Source organism: Pelobates fuscus, chromosome 5 (genome assembly GCF_036172605.1).
Source record: "Pelobates fuscus isolate aPelFus1 chromosome 5, aPelFus1.pri, whole genome shotgun sequence".
Classification (NCBI taxonomy): domain Eukaryota; kingdom Metazoa; phylum Chordata; class Amphibia; order Anura; family Pelobatidae; genus Pelobates; species Pelobates fuscus.
Window position 1 is genome coordinate 253,250,390 of NC_086321.1, and position 22,471 is coordinate 253,272,860.

At 44.9% G+C, this 22,471-nt stretch overlaps 1 protein-coding gene across 2 annotated transcripts in view; it reads right to left on the reverse strand.

Moving 5' to 3' along the window:
- FOCAD (focadhesin) overlaps positions 1–22,471 on the reverse strand; it is a 207,238-nt gene that overhangs the window by 132,312 nt on the left and 52,455 nt on the right. For both annotated transcript variants that reach the window (XM_063455217.1, XM_063455218.1), the window contains exons 6-7: positions 21,370–21,471; positions 14,101–14,305 (exon numbers count right to left, since the gene is read on the reverse strand). In XM_063455217.1, coding sequence (XP_063311287.1) covers positions 14,101–14,305; positions 21,370–21,471 — 307 coding nt within the window. The remainder of the gene's footprint in view (positions 1–14,100; positions 14,306–21,369; positions 21,472–22,471) is intronic.

The following is a 22,471-nucleotide window of genomic DNA, read 5'->3' on the forward strand; positions in this document are numbered from 1 at the left end:
GGAAATATACTGAGACAAACTGGTCCCGGACATTGTCATAGTATATCTTTTGATTGGGTTGAAATTTAACTGATTTTATATTTACTTATTTTGTGTGTTCAGGGGGGAAGGAGTGGGAGGGGGGTGACAGTGTCGCTTTAGGAAATCATAAGCAATGGTTTTCTGCATCAAATTTCAGGATAATTCACTGCAGTTTTAGCATTGGGGCTTGTCAAACACCTGTTAAGAGAGAGAGAAACAATTTATGGCTTTCTCTTGTGAGCAGATGTGAAATATCAGCTTAATCACAGACAGACATAATCAGGCAGCAATGATTTCTGTCACCAACTGCACAGGGTTTTTTTTAGTGTTCGTTACATAAACGCAAGATCATCACTTCTCAAGGCTATCCATCTGACTTGAACAGTATCACTAGTTGGCTCCTTTCTGATTACAAGTGATCACCTCGACTGAAAACCAAGATGTTTAATAGTTATTCACATACAGGGAATGGATCTACTCCAGCTCTCCCAAATGTAGGGAGGCTGGGTGGACTTAAAGTAAAATGAAACAAAAAAATAATAATTTGTGAGTGGGTGTGTATCTGTGAGTTAGCGAGTGTGTGTGTCTGTTAGCAAGTGTGTGTCAAATCACTGAATGTGTGTTTAGGTGACTGGCCCCCACAGACAGCATGGGAAAGGTTTCTTTACTCACCTTTTTTCCCACGCCATGCAGGTCTTGCTGCATCTTTATGATCTCAGCCAATTCAATGAAAGCATTTGGAGGCTATTGTGCATGCGCAGCAAAACACTGCGCTGCACCAATCGTGAGATACAATGAAACAATACATCTCTATGGGGGACGATCATCCATGCAGAGCTTGGAGACACTAAATGTAGGTGCTGCACAATATGCAGCGCTGGACTAGGAAGCATCTCTAGTGGCCATCTGAGTGAGACTGCCACTAGAGGTGTTACTAGACCACAATGTAATGGCAGTGTTGACACAGCATGATGCACATTCACACAATTATTCTTTAATAACGATAATTAAAGTACTATTTGCCCACTCACAGCTAGTGGGAAATAATTGAAAAACCCTCGCCAGTGCAAAGGTTTATCGTGTGATAGCTAGCCAGCGTTTGCTTGCTAACTGCCACATTAAAGAAAGAAAAAAGTAAAAAAAAGTAGCATGGGGAAGTCCATATGACAACAAAATTGCTGTGTGGGTGTGGGTGGAATAAGGTCACCCCCCACTTAGTTTATTTTAAAAAGAAGCCCCCCACCCATTGACAACAGGTAGGGGCAGTGGGAAACACTAGGATGTACCCCAAGGTTTTTTTGGTTTTGTTTTTTTATTTATTTCCTAAAAAGATTGATTATAGTGTTATAATGACATCTGTCACAACTGCTATCCATCCCTTCCCTTCCCTTTCCTGTCTCTCACTGGCCATCTCCACATATAACACTACCCTCACCTCTGCCTTGAACGCAGCAGCCCTGCTCCAAACATGCACCTCGAGGAGGACACGCCCCTAACCGTGGCATACTAAATCAACATGATACCTGCAAAGATGCTCCCGTTGTGCTTAACTCTCCTGGAGGAAGTCTCGCACCCAGGCAGATTATCTCCATTATAGATTCATATTGTGTTCATCCCAGGCAGCCCTTGCCCTCGCCAAACAGTCATACTTTTCTTCTCTCATTCGTTCATGCTCCCGCAATCCCAGGCCTCTCTTTGATACCTTTAATGCTCTTCTTTGCCCTGCTGTGGCCACCCCCAAACTAACCTTACAGCCGATAGCTTTGCATTCTTCTTTACCCACAAGATTGAACAGCTAGGGAAAGAAATCTCTCCACCTCGCCATTCTCTTTCTCAATCACACGTAAATCATGCCTTTCCTACCCTTCAGACTTTCTCCCCAGCTACTGAACAAGAGGTGGCTGCACTTCTCCTTTCCTCTCACCCCACCACTTGCCCGCTCGATCCTGTCCCATCTCACCTTATCAGATCTCTCTCCCCTTGTCTTGTGCCTGCCTTAATATACATCTTCAACTGATCTCTTAAAAAATGCCACTGTAGTACCTATCCTGAAAAATAAAATCTCTTGACCCGTCCTCCCCTTCTATCGTCCTATATCCCTGCTCCCTTTTTCCTCAAAGCTTCTGGAAAGACTTGTCTTTACCCGTGTGTCTCACTTCCTTAATCCCAACTCTCTCCTTGACCCTCTTCAATCTGGCATCCGCCCTCTCCACTCTACTGAAACTGCTCTTATCAAAGTTGCTAATGACCTAATCACAGCTAAATCCAAAGGCCACTAATCCATACTAATTCTTCTTGACCTCTCTGCTGCCTTTGACACCGTTGATCATGCTCTCCTTCTTCAAATTCTTCAATCACTCTGCCTCTGTTCTTTCGTGGTTTTCTTCTTATCTCTCCCAATGCTCATTCAGTGTTTCCATTAATGATACCTCCTCCCCTCTTCCTGTCTCGGCTCTGTCCTTGGTCCCCTTCTATTTTCTCTTTATACTGCCTCTCTTGGCAAACTTATTACCTCATTTGGATTCCACTATCACCTGTACGCGGATGACATTTGCTCTCAAGATATACCTCTTCTCCCCGGACCTCTCACCTGCCATCCTGCAACGTGTCACTGCTTGCCTTTCTTCCATCTCTGACTGGATGTCCTCCTGCTTTCTGAAACTCAATCTCTCCAAAACTGAGCTCCTTGTCTTTCCTCCTCCTAATACTGATACTTGTCTTTCGCTCTCCCTTCAAGTTAGTGGTATCCACATAAGTCCATCCTTGCAAGCGCGCTGTCTTGGCATCATACTTGATTCTGGCCTCCCCTTTGAGTCTCACATCCAGTATGTTGCCAAATCCTGTAGATTCCATCTTAAAAACATAGTCTGCATCTGCCCCTTTCTTATGCAAGATGCTACCAAGGAGCTTGTCCATGCTCTAGTAATTTCCTGCATGGATTATTGTAACCCTTTCCTAATTGGTCTTCCCAAAAGCCGTATGGCCCCACTACAGTCTGTAATGAATGCTACCGCCAGACTGATTTTCCTCTCTAGTCGGTCTTCAGCCTTTACATTGAATTCCTGTATCTTTTAGGAGTCAATTCATACCTATAAAGCACTGAACAATTCTAGCCCCTCTTATATCTCTTCACAGATCCATAGGTATGCCCCTTCTCGGTCTCTCCGCTCTGCCCTTGACCTTCTCCTGTCCGCTGCTCGCACCCCCACGACCAACTCACGCTTGCAGGACTTCTCGCAGGCTTCCTATGGAATAGCCTGCCTACCGCCATCAGACTCTCTCCTAGTCTTCAATCGTTTAAGGAGTGCCTTAAAACCCATCTCTTTAGGAAAGCTTATGGCCTCCCAGAGTACCCTCTACCTCACTTACCTGTCTCTTGCTCTCTCCTAAAGGGCAGCACTTTAGTCTCTCCTCCAGCTCGGCTTCACTCCCACCTTTTTGATTGCTATTTCCTGTCCTAATGTGTTTTATACCCCACCTCCTATAGACTGTAAGCTCGCTTGAGCAAGGTCCTCTTCAACCTATCGTTCCTGTAAGTTTTCTTGTAATTGTCCTATTTATAGTTTAATCCCCCCTCTTATAATATTGTAAAGCGTTACAGAATCTGTTGGCGCCATATAAATGGCAATAATAATAATAATAATAATTATAACTGGGCATGCCTAATATCACTGTGATGGTACCCAAGATCTGCTTTATTTATTGGTTCTAGATTGTCCGTGCTTTATTCTGCACAGATGCCACTCTCTGAGAAGCAGTTGCTTTGTCTTGGCTAAGAACGTGTGTTGTGCTCTTGGCAGAGAAGAGAGACAGAGAGGAAGCTGTTTGGCAAAGATGGCCACCAGACCAATATGTTGCATGGTTAAGATCTCTTGCTTTATTTATGGAACCAGCTGCTGTGAACGGAAATCTTGAATCAAGGCAGTATTCTCTTATTCTGTACATTTACTTCGCACTTTTTTTAAAAAAAATAAACCTTAACTCTAAAGTATACATGGTGGGATAAATTAGAGAACTAGCTCAGCAAGTAAAAAATATATTTTATGACAAAATCAAATAAGTAATTTGCTGTAGTCATCAACTAATTGGTTTCACGCCATCATTCTGAATTTATTTTTTGCCATTACAAAGATTATGCCTCATCATACCTAGATCAATATGGATAGCAAACATCTCAATGGCTTGCTTAGTCACAGGCCCCTTGATCAAATCGAGCAAAAGTCTGATGGGTCACATTGGTCACTGGTCAGTTTAGTACATCATGGAATATCCCAAACAGCTCAGTAAATCATAAAGTTACGTAACCTGTTGGTTGTTGGGCTACATATTCTTCAGACACAGTTTCCTCCTCTCCTCTATGCTGCCTCTTAATTATCACCATGTGAGGAAGCCATAGAGGCATGTGCTGCTGGTCATTATTATAAAAGTGTCTCTTAATTTTCTGCATCATTTTTAGTTCAATTGCTATGTGCAAGCCGCAACCAATATGCATTGACAGTTGATTGATTTATCTCCACCTCATTTACAGTGAAATAACCTTGCCTTAAGATGTAGTATAAAAAATATATATATAGGGCGTGGCTTGGCTGCCGATGGAATAGGACGCAGGTGACCAGAGCTCCTAGGCCCCAACCCGCAAAAACCCGATAAAACGCAGCGAAAATTGCAGACTTTATGGGGAGAACCAAACGAGGGGCCACCCCCAAACCTCCGCACACACACGGGACCCACACACCGGGCCCGATGGATGACTATCTCTCTACCCCGCTCACCCTGGGGAGACCACGCGACGAAGGCAAGATGGCGCCCTCATCACCAGGACCTAGCAGTCCGGCAGACTCCACAAGGAGCTCCCCAAGGGGAGATGCCCTTTCCCAGTTGTCCGCTGACCTCGCAGCCATATCAGCGAATATGCTCACACGCAAAGACAAAGCAGACCTTGTTGCGGAGCTCCGCACCGCGATCCGAGAGGAAATCACGGCAGTTCGGAGGGATCTTGCGGCCCTGGAGACGAGGGTGGACGCCCTGGAGGAATACCGCTTGCACACCACCAATCACTCGCAGGCAGCCGATCTAGCAACGTCGAGGCAAGGTAACATGCTCCTAGACCTCAGACGACAAACGGAGGACCTTGATAACCGTGGGCGCCGCAATAACATCCGGGTGCGCGGCCTACCGGAATCCGAGGGGGAGACACCCCATGAGCTCCTGACAGGCCTGTTCTCCCATATCCTAGGAGAAGAGGCCCCAGCAGACTTCGGCCTGGAAAGAGCCCACAGAGCTTTGAGGGCCCCGCGCAGAGACGGCTTGCCCAGGGACCTAATCTGCTGCTTGCAGTCCTTTCAACTGAAAGAAACCATCATGAGGGCTGCCAGATCGCAACGCACCATCAGATACAGAGAAGCCCAAATATCCCTATACCAGGACCTATCCACGCTCACTTTGGATGCCCGACGAGCACTGAAAACAGTAACCAGCCTCCTGCGGGAGAAGAGGATCCCATACAAATGGGGGTTCCCATTTAGCCTACAAGCTAGAGTGGACGGGCAATGGCATATTATGAGATGGCCTAACGACACTCCCCGATTTCTACGGGCCGTTGGCCTACCACCCATGACAATTCCAAACTGGATATTGGACTACCCGCCGACTCGCCCCACTGAACCCACCATCCCGGCGGAGAATCTTTTTGATGACCACACGGGCCCGCGCCCGAGACGGGGCGGCCCTGTAGTTCCGGAGGAATAGACGAGAAACCACTTTGCACTGACCCCGGGCTGCTACTACACCACAAGCCGCCGGATCCCTGCACCATAAGCGGAGATGAACCTGCCAAACACCTGCCCCCCTTGCCGTAAAAGCCCAGTTACACCATGTGAAGCAGACTCCACCCGAACTGGTATGTACTACAAATACACTCCATCCCCGCCATTCATACACAGGCCCGGGATTTATGCCCACTTGGGAGGGGAGAGGGTATGCGAAGAAGGGAGTTCACGGCGGCACCGAGATGGAGACTACCCCCTCACAGTAATAGCATTGATAAGGGGGAACCAGCATAGGTTGGGGGGGAAGGGCCCATGGAGGGGGATGGGGATTCCACCAGGGGTTATTGATGGTCACCAAGCAAAGGGGACATTGCTGCCCAAACCCGACAGGGCCGTTGAGTCCAGAACTGCTCGATGATCTAGTCAGACCCTGAACTCTCCCCAAGGGACCTAACACGAGACGCTCGGCGCTCGCAGCCGCTCAACCTTATACAAGGCGACCCGCGGGTACTAGGCCCTAAGGCGCGCAGCTCACGTCAGCCTTAATGGCTAGACTGATCCATAGCCAAGATTAGTTAAGAATGGGTCACCCAGACACAAAAACCCAGACGATACGCATTAAACAGGCCTGGATTAGAACAGATGAGCCTAAGTACGACTATGAAACCCTGTGAACATGTATTATGGTTGGGCATTGACACATGGGGCGGGGGAACAGGGGGTACGTGAAGGCCCGGGATGCAGTACACTACGAATAAGCAATGTAGGGAAACGCACCCACCGCACCCCTGTGGCCTGGAGGGCCTCCCGCCGCTACCACAGTTAATAGCAGGCTTGGGGCCCGATCGCGGGGTCCGGCGGCCGCGGCATTTAGATAACCTGAGAAAGGGGTCACGCAAGGTGTGAAGTAATGTAAATGTTTATTGTCTGATACTTTATGGTTTTCTTGTTTCTGTTAAATGTTGCCCTGGACCGGCCTTAACATGCCCAGATAGTACTGACCCAATGCTGTAACAGACTAGACGGAAATACTGAAATACCCCAACCAGCGAGCCCTTGACCCTAGGCCTGACAGAGGCCCCCTGAGCGATGGTCAGACCACTGGAATCCCGGTGGCCTGAGAGCCGAGACAATGACAATGAGACTGAACGCGGCAGATGGCCCCTCCAAAGCCTGATCCCCAGTAGACCCTGACTAAGACGCCCCCTCTCTCATACGATACCACTACCAAAACAAAGAGACACCCCACTCGACAGACGACTACGAAAATGGACAATCACCCCCAGCGGGTTGGGAGACCTGGGAGACAGACACGGACAAACTTCAGACAACTGAGTGACTGACACCGTTGGCTGCCCTCCCCGCACCTCACGCAACTGACCAGACTTGTACATACCGGTCGGAATTCGGCGGAGCCACAGGTTGGCCTCCGCCGAAGATAGCCTCCGACCGAGGTTCGACGTTGCACCCACCTGACCTGACCACCCCCCCAAACTTCCCCCCCCCCACCTGGTTATACGACCCCCTAACCCCCCCTCACCCCGGACCCATCCCGCTACCCCGGCCGCACGCACAGGACACCAGAGGGAGACCCCCGGCCCGCGAGACCATGTCGGGCACTCGCCCAGCACAATTGAAAATATGGTCAAACAACACCCGAGGCTTGAATGTCCCGGAGAAGCGATCCCAATTACTTCGCCACCTGTGGGCCGAGAGAGTGTCGGTAGCATTCCTGCAGGAGACGCACTTCATGAGCAGATCCCAGCCCAAACTCGAGAACAACAGATTCCCCCAAGGGTTTTACGCTAGCCACCCAGATGCCAGAAAAACAGGGGTCGCGATACTGATTGCACACACGGTCCCGTATCAACACAGGGAAACACTCGCTGACCCGAATGGGAGGTATATATTCATCAAGGGCACAATAGCTGAACACACATACACACTGGCATGCATCTACAGTCCAAACCGAACACAACACACATTCCTAGCCAAGACACTAGCTAAACTGGACCGCTTTAGAGAGGGCCTCCTCATACTAGCGGGAGATCTGAACCTTCCCCTGAACCCACGCCAAGACACCTCGAGAGGTGTTAGTGCCATACCACCACACTGCCTACAGGCAGCTAGGAGATCCCTGCACAAGGCGGGGTTGGCTGACAGCTGGAGGACAGCCCACCCAGATGGTAAGGATTATACCTGTTATTCGGCTGTGCACAAATTGTACAGCCGAATAGATTACATCTTCATATCGCAGGAACACCTGTCGCTCCTCCGGGAAGCGCACATAGGGATAGCCTGCCAGTCTGATCATGCCCCTACAATGATGCAAATCAACTCCCCCCTTTTTAAACCAACGGAACGCCAATGGAAACTCAACGAGTCCATTCTGGCGGACCTGGTGATCCGTACCGAGGCACACCAGACCATCACTCAATACTTTGAACTTAACGAGACCCCTGACATGCCCCCGCTGACTCTGTGGGAAGCACATAAATGTGTAGTCCGGGGACACTTTATATCCAAATGCACCCACCGCAAGAGGGAAAAGACACGCCGCACCGCAGACCTGTCAAAACGGATCGCAGACCTGGAATGCGCCCACAAACAGACTTTAGACGATACCACCTATCTCCAGCTAACAGAGACCCGAAGGGAGCTTAGAGACCTCCTTGCTCAGGAACACCTACACATACTGAGGAAATCATCCAGGTTCTTCTACGAGTTTTCCAATAAGAGCGGGAGACTCCTGGCACAAATGCTCCGAACCAAGAGGAGGGCACAACACATACACAAGCTCCAGACACGGGCGGGCACCCACACCAGCATGCCCAAAGGGATCATGGAAGCCTTCAGATCCTACTATACAGACCTTTACAACCTCAATCCACCCTCACAGGACGCCCCGAGTCGGACCCAACTCCAGAATATAACAAACTACCTATCGAAACACATCACCCGCAAGATAACTCCCGAAATCGCAGAAGACCTGGACAGCCCCCTGACACTGGAGGAATTGACCCTGGCACTAAAACGCTCAAAAACGCACCGGGCTCCGGGCCCAGACGGTCTCCCGCTCACATACTTGCGTTCATTCCAGGACATCCTCCTACCAAGACTCCTCGCGGGCCTTAACTCCATAAGAGATGGCGGGAGCTTTCCCACGGACTCCCTGGCGGCGACAGTCACGGTCATTCCCAAGGAGGGCAAGGACCCCACCATCTGTGCTAACTACAGGCCTATCTCGTTATTGAATGCCGACCTGAAATTATTCACCAAGGCCCTTTCCCTGAGGCTGGCACGAATAATGCCTGACCTGGTCCACCCGGACCAGGTGGGCTTTATCCCGGGAAGAGAAGCCAGGGATGACACCATACGAGCCCTTAATGTCATTCATGTCGCCGGGAAATCCAACAGAGCGACGGTACTCATATCAACAGACGCCGAAAAGGCATTCGATAGGGTGAACTGGAGGTTTATGGCCGAAACGCTACGACATATGGGCCTTGGACCACACATGCGCTCTTGGGTCTCCGCGCTTTATACCACCCCGACTGCGAGGATCAGAATCAATGGAGCCTTGACAAAGGCATTCCCCATCAGTAACGGCACACGACAGGGATGCCCCCTGTCCCCTCTCCTGTTTGCCCTCACCCTGGAACCGTTCCTGGAGGCGGTCAGACGGGACGGGGGAATAGCGGGGGTCCAGGTGGGCGGAGAAGAACATCGGGTGGCGGCATACGCCGACGATATGCTCTTCTTTCTAGAACAGCCACTAATATCTGTCCCCAACCTACTGCGGGCATTTGAGACCTACGGACGACTCTCCGATCTGAAGCTAAACATCGACAAATCCGAAGCCATGATAATATCGAGAGATGAGGGCCTCGAAACCCGACTCAGCTCCCAATTCACGTTCTCTTGGTGCACATCCAAACTTCGCTACCTGGGCACCTGGCTGCCGAAAGACCTATCACAACTATACCCACTGAACTTCCTCCCCATCCTGGCATCCATACAACAAGACCTGGCGCGCTGGACGGGTCACTACATATCGTGGTTCGGCCGCATTAATGCGGTTAAGATGAATATCCTGCCTCGGCTGCTCTACTTATTCGCAACCCTGCCAACAAGGATCCCTGGAGCCTTTTTCCGGTCGGCGGAGACGGCCATCCGAAGATTCGTATGGAATCAGAGACCGACCCGACTCCGCAAGACCACACTAGAACGCCCCAAAGCTGCCGGGGGGGTGGGGTTGCCCTCCCTCCTCGCCTACCATCAAGCAACCCACCTACATAGAATAGTAGACTGGCACGCCCATCCTAGCCCCAGACGATGGGTACAGATGGAGACGACACAGTACCCAGGTACCATCCCGTCCAGACTCTGGCTGGGGAGACTAACCTACACCGAATTACAGACGGGCAACCCCATCATTGATGCCACACTCAAAACTTGGTGCTCACTTAGATACACCCGTCAATTGACGACCACCCCAAACCCCCTCACCCCAATCACCTATAACCCCGACCTGGCAGGGGGCCTCCCCCCCGCAACCTTTAAAAACATCCAAAGGTCAAACTGGATCTACACGAGGCAATGGTGCACGGGAAATGCACTCCGGCCACTGATGGACCTGATGGAGGGACGACCCCCCACACTACTGGACGCGTTTCACTACCACCAGGTGAAGAGATACTATACATTAATGCCCGGTAAAACCCAACTCCACAGGCAACTCACTGAATTCGAACGAATGTGCACAGACAGGACACACATCGAACACGGGATCTCCCGGATGTACAGTATACTTCAGGAGTCGGAGGACAAGGGCAGGCCAGCCTATGTTAACAAGTGGGAAGAAGAGACCGAAACCCAACTTACGGAGCAGGAGTGGGTGAAAATATACCAACTCACACACAAATGCTCCATAAGTTCGAAGTTCCAGGAAACAAACTACAAGGTATTGACCCGATGGTACCAAACACCGGAAGACCTCAGACGCATGCGAGTCACAGACACAGGGGAATGCTGGAGATGTGGGACCGAACGGGGTACCCACATACACATATGGTGGACGTGCCGGCACATCAAACCGTACTGGCAGATGATCCACTCAAAGATCAGGGAGATTACAGGCTCAGACATCCCCCTACAACCCCTACAGATGCTCCTACACCACACACCCATACCAATACGCACATACAAAAATTCCCTCACCATTCACTTACTTACAGCAGCGAAAGCCCTTATACCACTACACTGGAAAAGCACAACGGTCCCCACATTCCAACAATGGGTGGATAGAGTCGAAACCATCTATGACATGGAGATCATGACCGCCTCCCTGCAGGGGCGCTCCGACAAGTGTGCTCTTAGGTGGTTCCCATGGAAATCATATCTGTCAAATAGGACGGCATAAACCGCCATTCGAGGTCACACAAGGGTGAGACACCCGAGACGTGGCCACTAACGGCCTACGAGTAGAATGCTGTTGAAGGGCGCTGTTGGCATGGGTGCGCGGGCCGAGGGGTCAAAGGCCGGACACCCCCACCCCCCTGTTCCCCCTGTCTAACCATCCTGATCCCAGGAACCCCCCCCCCCAAAAGCAAACTACTTGGACTGATAAACCGTAGAGACATCCCTACTTACCCTGACCCGCTCCCCATCCTAAGACTATACCCGTTAGCACCTAGGACTGATGGGACTATGACCCACCCACTGTAAGCCATGACAAATGGACCTCCCCTACTAAGCACCTCAGCTCCACGAACACGGAAGGGGACAGGTTACGCAAACCCCAGACCTTGATATCGTTCTTCTACAACACCCAAAGTTTTAATCTACCCTGTTGGATTAACCTACAAAGTTATATAGTTATATAAAAACTGAATAGAATGGTAACACGACCTGTGCCTGGAACTAGACATTGTTAAAACTCAGCTATTGTGTATACTCTACTGTTATAACACTTGAGACACGGCTCTTGTATGAGCCTGCAAAATGTCTAGATTACAAACTCTTGTATTCATTGACTGTACCATTCGTAAAAATAAAGAATTACAAAAAAAAAAAAAATATATATATATATATATATTTAGGATCCCATTTATTGAATATATATTTATAAAGAAAAAGGACTTTCACTGGCAGGAGACATAGTATGTATCTTAAAAGAACATTTTCTTTTCAAAATTCCAAGAGCATATTTAAACAAAATTGTTTGTTCAGTTTGCCGTCATGAGCTGCAATGTATCTGTTTTCCACTCTCTTGCATCAACCCCTGGAGAGACTGGTAATACCACTGTGATGTTTGCCCACTATGCTTCAAAACTGAAAGGGTTTGATCAAAGGGAAATTATAGTGCTAGGAAAATAAACTATAGCTCACTATAGTGCCCCCCTTCCTCGTGCCCCCCAACCCCCTCGTGGTGCTGAAGGGGTTACAAAAATCCTTGTGGGGTTTTGTGTGACGCTGGATGTCCTCCACTAGAGGTGGAGTTTACCTTCCAATGTAATTATTGCAGTTTATTAAAAACTGCAACAATTACAATTGCAGGGTTAAGGGGCTTTGGACAGTGCACCCATACCACTTCAATGAGCTGAAGTGGTCTTGGTGCGTATAGTGTCCCTTTAACATTCTGACACCTATAATATTAATAAGAACTGTATACACCTTCACTCCACCCTACATCCCCTTTATTTTTATTTTACTAATCTCCCTTCTCTAGGGCTTCTCACGCTATCTATCGCCCCAGCGTTATTGCTAGAGGCAACTCTTTCCTAATAATCATATGTACTCTCGCACCCACTAGCAATGCCCCTGAACAGACGGCTACTGGCCAACCCCATGCCAACTAGCCTGCATGTCTGGCGGCACCTTCTTAAGAGCACACTCATAAACGAAAACTCTTACATCGTATACCTAACTAGCCCAACATGTTTATTACTCACTATAACCTACTAATCTTGCAATATTAGAATGTTTACACCTGTTTAAAATCTTCAAATTGAGCTTACTTACACACACATACACGCATGCATGCCCTCTACATCTTGTCCACCGATTATGTGATGTGTTGGGAACTTTAAACTTTAAGCTTGCTTATACTATCATAATCTACAAATATGCAATGTTTCTCATGCCACTGTCTCACTAAAATGTCAATGTACATGCTGTAGTGGCATTATTAAGACGTTTTGTACCCGCATGCATAACAAAAATAAAGAATTTAAAATGAAAATATAATTTAATATGAATAAAAAAAGTGTGAGCAAGTAAGACATTTCTTATTTTCCAAGTTCTGCATAGCATTTTAACAGTGAATGTCATAATACTGTTAGCTTTTACTGCTCTGCCAAAGTTGCCTTTAAGACCGTATGGCAGCCGAGGAATAATAATGACCCCAACATTGCATATTATTTGTAAAAGTAGACACTGCAGGGTATTCATAATGGGGAATGTCCAGTCTCTTATATTACATAGTTACATAGTTACATAGCTGAAAAGAGACTTGTGTCCATCAAGTTCAGCCTTCCTCACATATGTTTTTTGCTGTTGATCCAAAAGAAGGCATAAAAAAAAAAAAAAAAAAAAAAAAAAACCCAGTTTGAAGCACTTCCAATTTTGCAACAAGCTAGGAAAAAAATTCCTTCTTGACCCCAGAATGGCAGTCAGATTTATCCTTGGATCAAGCAGTTATTACCCTACATTGAAAGATCATATCTTTGAATATTCAGTTTTTGCAAGTATGCATCTAGTAGCTGTTTGAACATCTTATATATATATATATAATTATTTTGCCATTTATATAGCGCCAAGATTTAGAATTTCAATCAATATTAATATCAAAATACATGAAGAATGACATTTTAGATACGCATATAAGTGCATTTTCCTTGTATATTTAATAATTTTAAATAATTGTTTGTCCCCCTGCAGGCAGTGATCTAATCCACCAATCCGACTAATGTCATTGCGATGAGATTGCAATCTGATGTCTCGAATGGGCAGGATTTGCAGCAGGGGGACTGCCTCGGTTGTCAGGCAGTCCCCCCATGATCGTGCTTGCTGTGGAAGGTAAGCATCTGGGAGGGCACGATCGTTAGGGCGTGCTATGTCAACCTAATGCGTTAAAGCCCTGCTTTCTAAGGGAGCCATAGCCCGCCTTAACAGCGTTTACTGATGTATCATAAATCTGTTTATTTATTAGTGGACCACCCAAGTTTTTCCCACCAATATTTTTAATGCTGTAACTGTTTTCCTGCACATGTCATCTTTCATGGTAAAAATAGGTGTATGTACTAGTTACCTGCATGTAGCTTATCATATCTATGAAAAGACGAAGGAGTTGCTCTTCAGGTACTGATGGTCTGCTGTCTTTATCCCGGCTAAAAGACTGAAGCAAGGCTTTCCTGAGGCTAATGCGAAAGGTGGAGTACTCATGCAACTGAGATGGTTCACAGTATAGATACCTCAGAAAGGGTGACAATAAACACACAGCGGATGACTTGTCCCTGCAATACAGAATAAATCAGTCAGTCTCTCAACAAAAAACACATTTTATACAAATAAATTACTGATATGCTCTTACAAATGTCTAGGATTGTTTTTTAACATTTACAGAGTTAATCAACAATACCCAAATAGCTAGCAATTATATAGTTCAACTAAATGCTGTCCCAGAATGGTCAGCTGTTTGATAGTACATTGACTGGCAGGTGAGGCAGAGGCAAGCATAGCAAACTATCTCTGACTAGCCAGATCTAACAAATGACTATTCAGCCGATGACGTCACGGCCCAAGCCGATCACGTGAGCAGGTCCGTGGACGCCATATTGATACTTCTAGTCTAAGTGTTTTTCTGAGTCTATAATGCTCATTTTAAGGGGAGAAACATCCCATCTACCTTCCCACCCTCTCCTATTGATGTCCATATCATTATTTTGAGGCGGTCCTTTTCAATTAAACTGGCGGCGGCCTTCTTTATACTCCTATTATGTCGACTGCGGTGGCCATCTTGGTCCAGACCTATCATTGAGAAAAAATAATTTTATCCTGATATTTTATCCTGAAGATACTCACAGCAAATATCCTTGATGGGGATTATACCACCCAAGCCTTGTAGGATTGAGCAATACCTGTATTTGCTCTCTGTTTCTGAGTATATTTTATATTTTATTTTTATTCTGTTCATCATATACAGTGAGCACTATAGTCTGTTTTTATCTTCCCCTTTATACTGAAGACATCTGACTGCCCACCAGTGGTACAACAATTCAAAGCCTGGGACCAATACCTATCAAGAAGCGCCGGTGATTGTTCCGTCCATGTGTATCAATCTGGAGCTGAACATAAGCTCCAGAATATTGTAAGTGTATTTCTGTTTTTTTTTTTTTATTCTTTATTTTCAGTTTGACATTTGCAACAGCGTAGCAATTGACATTCGCATGTATGTTGGTCAAGTTGTGATATGAATATATTATGCACATTTCATATATAAACAGACTCGTTGTTTACATTTGCTCATTTGTCCAGCCGAGCAATGTCAATTTTCTCACATATCAGAACTTCATAATATCATAAACGCAAGATTAACGCAAGATTAACATGGGTACTAATGCCTAGGTTAATATCCCTTTATCTGTTGGTGCGTATGGGTTGGGCAACCATGTGGTCATAGCCTGCCTCGACAGGGTGACTTTACATAGGAGTGTTCATGTGATGTGTACACTTTAGCTTCCTATCAGTGTTGAGTGTCTGTAGCTGATTGGTTTGGGTGCTACCTCCTTTGCGGTGGCATGGTGTGTTTTATCCCTGTTATCGAGGGAGGGGTCATATTCTGCGCAGCAGGGCGCATGGACATGGTTGCCTTGCTTACCTACATGTTGGTTTTGGTGGGGGCAGTAGGGGTGGGGCTGGGTGGGGTGGCAGGAGGGGAGAGCGGATTAATCCGCTGGGATGGGGGAAGGGGGGGGGGGTGTACTTCAGTTTTTTATATTCCACCAGGATTTATAATATACTACACTATATTAAGTTTTTCTGTTCATTTGATATATCACTTTGGATTTGAGAACAATTCTACAGGCGCTATCTCCCCGCACCCTTCTCTGCATACCAACTACACTACCAGAAAGAAGAGACTCTGGTTAGGGAAGACCAAGCTGCCACTCATACGAAGCACAGGTGCCAAAATTCCATCCCCTTACTATTCCAGATCTAACAAGTGTCTATGGAGTAGTGGGATCGAGTCTTTTTTATCCACTTGAGAAAGCCCTAAACGGAGAAACGTATTGTGAAAATTTTAACTAACTGTATTTTACAAAAGGTATTTTGGCCACTTTCTTTGTTGTGAGTTATCTTTTTTACCATTTTTATTGTTTTGAGTTGTACTTGTTCCAGAGAGATATTACTCCAAAGCATCCTTGGTGGGGATTATATCACTTACGTCCTATCATTGAGCAGTGTGTCTGCCCAATTAAATGTGAGTAACCATTTGGTATTTTTTTTATACACTCTCCTGGTTTTTATCACAGTGAGCACTATTGTTGTTTTTATACTACATATGGTCCCCATCTGACGAGATATCTACTTGCAACACTCCCATAAGTGGGGATTGTACCACTGTACTCTGTTTATACTAGAGCTAGTTTTTAGCTCTCAAAAATGTGAGTAGGACCATATAGTCCTTTTTTTGTTGGCTGCTACCTATTTGGATTTTGTTGCACTATTAGATTTTCTTTTCTCTTTCATACGGAGCCCACAAACCCCTCGATCCCACTACTCCATAGGCATCCCCACCTCAGAAAGAACGGTGATTGTTCTCTCTTATATATATATATATATATATATATATATATATATATAGATATAGATATAGATAAGTAGACAAATGCAGGCTGCACTCACGGACTTTTGAATTCAAATGGTATTTATTCCATAAAAAAAGTAGAAAAAAAAAAAATCGACGTTTCGGTCCGCACAGGGACCTTCCTCAGGATAAAGTGATACAAACAATAACATCAAATTACCTCAAATATATAGCAAAATACATTATAATTAAGTGACTTATCCCAGTTGAAGTGTGTAATCTCCAGTGTTCACTGCTGAACACCGCGCATGCGCACCCTACTGAGTGCCCTCACGCTTATATTTTATATATTATCTCTGTGGCGCCACCTTTCTCTCCTTCCTTATACCTATCTACCTATAGGGCCTGTGAGGGAGCCCTATCCTTTAGGTGTGCTGCTTTTATTTAAGTTTTTAAGCGCTGATCCATCCATACACTTTTCACGTAGATCTAACAAATGACTTGTTTAGTAGTTACTTAGATATTTTTGTTATATGTTAATGGAAGGAGAGGGAATAGGTACCAAGTAGCACAAATTTAAGCAGCCTGCATCCTATCCCAAAGGACCTGGAATTAATATGGCTTTAGAGTGGAGATATGCTTGTACAGGATATTCAACTGCCTAATGTTAACATCTAACCTGGATGGAAACAATATATAAAAATATATAGCTAAGTGAATTTCAAATTCAAGGCCACAATAGCCAATTAGGTAAAATTATCTAAATCAGCTATGTTACCAGTTCAGCCTGGTTGGCCTTAAATATGTATAATTCAGTTCAAATTTAATTTGAATTCTCGTTCAGTGAACAATAAAAATGGCAACATTTTGGTTCTGTGCAAGTGGGCAGGTGCTGTGGCATGATATATATTGGACTATACATGTTTTTGTGTAAATTCCTTCCATAGCAGTATAATAAAAAGATCTCTCTATATAAAAATCCCATTTTAAAACATCAAACTATGCAGAATGTGAGGCTGATGTAAACCACAGTTTAGATTGCATCCATTTCAGAATACAATCGCAGCACAAATACATACACATGCTATGCTTGGATTTTTTTTTAATGAATTTTGCCTGGTTATGAATTTGCTTTTTTGCCTCTTTATCACTGACTTGTTTCTTAGGAACATAAATATGTCTCATTATATGCCTTAGAAAAATGCCACAAGTAAAAACAAAATACAAAAAAGAAAGGATTTGCACAAAATCCGAAGGAAGCACTTTGTGACCTAATTAAAAATACAGTTTTATGCCTGAAGGCTGGAACAGAATTCAATAAATGACTGTGAAACATGTTTAGCTTGGAAAGCAGTACCCTTTTTTTTTTTCTTTTCTAGCGTCAGTATTTCACATATCATGACAAGGGAGGAAAAGTTCCAAAGACAGCGTACAAACTACTTTGTAGTCGATGCCAATTTGTACGAGATATTGTACTGTTTATTTTGGCAGCTCCCGTGAATAGAATTACAGCAGGCTAGGAGGTTTCCTTTACAACCCACTGCTGCATACAATAGGCCTGCAGTCAGTGGAGGGGCTCTAATATGAAGCCTGGCAGCTCTCTGTTGGTGTTGGTATGATGTAATTATGAACTTTCATTATTCAGATAAAATCAGACCAGAATACCCACAGGTGCCCAACACATTAGGGCCCAAACCATGCGTATGTTGCACACCAGGACTCTTGGCATCATAATCACTACAATAGGTGAGCAGGTGCTGAAAGAATGAATCACGTTGGCAGAGATAGATCTCCAGTTATCACTAGTGTATACCCATCCACACCTACTATATTTATTATTATTATATTATTATTATTATATTTATATAGCACCAACAAATTCAGTAGTGCTTCACAATGGATATGTGATAATTGCACAAGGGTCCATATTTCATTTCTAAATTCGAAGGGGAAGATATGCACATATCCTTAAAGGGACACTCCAGGCACCCAGACCACTTCTGCCCATTGGAGTGGTCTGGGTGCCAACTCCCACTACTCCTAACCCTGCAAGTGTAATTATTGCAGTTGGCTATAAACTGCAATAATTACCTTGCAGGGTTAACTCCACCTCTAGACAGCCACTAGAGGTCACTTCCTCCTTCATAGCACAGGAAACCTGTGCTAGAGCGTTGCTGGACGTCCTCACGCTGTATGAGGACCTCCAGCGTCGCTTATTTCCCCATAGGAAAGCATTGAAATTATTTTTCAATGCTTCCCTATGGGGAGACGTAATGCGCATGCGCAGCATTGCCGCGCATGCGCATTAGGTCTCCCCGGCCGGTGGGCGGGATCAGTCTCGCCCACCGGCCGACGCAATACAGAGCAGGAGCGGCGCGGAGGCGGAGACAGCGGCGAGGGACATTGACGCTGCCTCTGCCTCAGGTAAGTGACTGAAGGGGTTTTCACCCCTGGTTGCCTGGTTTTCACCCCTTCAGTAACTGGGGATTGGCGTGTGGGAGGGAGAGGAACCCTCCAGTGCCAGGAAAACGGATAGTTTTCCTGGCACTGGAGTTTCCCTTTAAGGTAGATGAAACACAAGGAATTTCTGCACAGACTGCCAGGCGGGGTTGAAATCCTGGACAGGGGAGAATCAAAAAGAACTACGCCTAGGATCTGGTGCAAGGAAGAAAATATAAATGTAAATAAAGGCAATGGAAAGAATATTGCCATTAACAAAGGGAATAAAGAAAGGAAAACTGAAAGAAAAAAAAACATAATACCACTTTAACCCCTTAAGGACCAAACTTCTAGAATAAAAGGGAATCATGACATGTCACACATGTCATGTGTCCTTAAGGGGTTAAGGACTAATGACAGTTCACACGGTCCTTAAATTGTAGTCACCAGTCCGATGTCATTATGGAATGTCTTGCAGATTTATCATTTGCATATCTATACATTCCTGCTATGTTTCCATTTCTGAAAATGCAATTTGTTCATCCCCTGCAAGAACACTATGAAGACCAGTGTCTGCTATTCCCTGTTGCGGAGACATGATCAGCATCCTAGAACACACAGGAGTGTGCTAAAGGTTCTAGCAAGCAAGATATTGCAGCTAAATGGCAGAGAATTGAGCAGTGAGACGATAGGGTTAACCACTTTATTACAAGGGCCACTATAGGCACCCAAGACACTTCATCTCAGTGAAGTATTCTGGATGCAATGTCCCTGTCATTTTAGCCCTGCATCTGCATCATACAAGCAGTTTCAGGGTTAGGATATCTACAAGACTGTCAGTAGAGGAGCTTCCTGCTGTTTCACAGAGTTTCCCTCTGAAACGACACTGGACCTCCTCACGCTTTGCATGGTGATATCCAACATTTTCAATATCGCCATAGGAAAGCACTGATTATATGGGGGAAGGCCTAATACACATGCGGCTCACCGCGCATGTGCATTAGGTTCCCCCATCAGCTGATATTGGAAAAGCCCGACCAAGTGCAGAGGGACATCAGCGTTGGAATCAGATAAGTGTTAAAAAGATTTTGTATTCCTAACACTATAGTTTTCCTTTAGGTTAAAGTTGTTTTCATGCTTTACTTGTCCAGTTAATTATATTGATATATGGTTTCTACATACTGCTGGGCAGCACTTTATGCATAGACTCGACTGTGACATTACAACTACATTGCTTTAACCCCTTAAGGACACATGACGTGTGTGACACGTCATGATTCCCTTTTATTCCAGAAGTTTGGTCCTTAAGGGGTTAATATATAGATTGTAAGCTTGTTTGAGCAGAGCCTTCTTCACCTCTTGTCAATTACTTGTCAAATATCCCAATTTTATAATTGTACAGCGCTGCGGAATATATTGGTGCTATATATAATAATGATAATAACATATGAAGTAAATTGTTACTATTTATGTAGCGTTTATTCTTTTCTTACTACTCTTTGCTTCAGTAGTCAGGCAAGGCTTAAAAGCTTTCTCCTATCAAGGTGAACAAATATAAATAATCAAGTAACTGAAGTGTTCTCATGGAGTCCCCTATATCTAAATATTTTTTTTTCCCCCCAAACATCACCCATCTTTTATGACAGTAGTTCTTTTTTTGTTTTCTTTCTTTTTCTTTAAGATCGGTGACATAATCATTGTTTGTATCACTACTGCCATGTGATTCCGAAATCAGAATAAGTTACGGCTTAGCTTTCTTTCCATAATAAACGTTGACTTGGTGAAGCCAGTGACAGAGCAGTCTCTATCATGACCAGGTTTAGCACTGATGCTCATCCTGACATCCTGCTCATATCTATGGAAGAGAGGCCTTATATTGTGGGTCTGTCCAAAACAGCCAACGAGTAACCCGGAACTCATAGACATTAAGGAAAATTTGATTAAGAATCAAGTAGCTAGTAAAAAAAACCCAAAAAAACATAAGGTATCTATCACCAATTAATTTTTGGTCACCAAACCTTTGAAAAAGAGGCATGCAAGGAGCTGCAAAGAATTGTGTGCAAATGAATCGTTCTTCAATGTTTCCACTTGTTCACAAAAATTGCTATAGGAAGGGTTTCATGAAAGCCTTAAAATTTGAATAAATAATATTTACTTGTGCTAAAGAAGTCTAGTTTACTGTTGGTATGCAACCAACGCAGATAATTGCTTAAGAAGGAAAAAGTATATATAAAACTGTAATTTGCATGTTTTGTAGATATTTCTACCCTATAGTCTAACCTATTTTTGCAGCACGTTCTCTATCCAGAGTGCTGCTCTAAATGTGATTACCGTTCTGGGCACTGTTGAAAGAAAGTAGACATCTGCTGCAAGAGCGCTGGCCAACAATCAGGTCTGTTTTCTAGCATGCTGATAAATGGATGTGGCGGATTCCTGAAAAGAGAGCAATATAAGTCATTGTGAGACAGACGGAAGTGCATTCATTTACTTAAATGTTCATAAAACATGCATTCTCACTTTTCATATACACTTTTTAAAAATTATATTTACAGCTATGTATGTTCTAGGTGTTTTAACTCATGACTTACCCTCTCTGAAGAGCTATTCAGAGCTATAACAGTTGACTCTGATAACATATTAGATAGAGATAATGCTACTAAGTATTAAATAGTCTATGTATTGCATAAATGCTGTAGTATTAAAAAGACATGGTAGGCACCATAACTACTTCATTTAATTAAATAGGTTATAGTGACTGGAGTCCCATGGCGCCATCCCGCTATTCAGCATTAAACTGTTTACTGCAAAACAAAGAGTCTTCATCAGCCCATGTGCACTGTGTGAGCTAATGAGAAAGCTTTAACCGGGGCATCAGTGGGCCGCTGTGATTGTCTGAGAGTGTCAGCCTATCACAGTGCCAACTACTGGTATAAATTGGTATGGCTACAAGGAAGTGTGTAATCTCTACATTAGCCATGCCTCCAGTGGGGACAGGACTATTAGTCTGCCTCTGAATGTCCAACAACACCACAATGATGTTTTATGGTTTTACAATAGCACTTACACCATGGTATATAGAACGCCTGCTCCCCGGCAACATACTAAAGCAGTAATGGTACGTCCCCTACATTCCATGGAACATGATACTTTCTACTCGTTTAAAAATACACCCTTATTTCAATGCAAGTAAGGAAAAACTTATCGGTGTCTAATATTGCTGACACTTGCACAGTAAGTCTCTGATTTATTTCAACAGTGATTTTACTCTCAGTCTCCATCTTTTCGACATACAGTGCCCTCCACCAATTTTGCCTCCCTTGTTAAATATGAGCAAAGAAGGCTGTGAAAAGTTGTCTTAATTGTTCAACCTTTTGTTAAAAAAATACTCTGCTCTCATGGATAGCAAACAATTGCAAACACAATACAGGTTTAA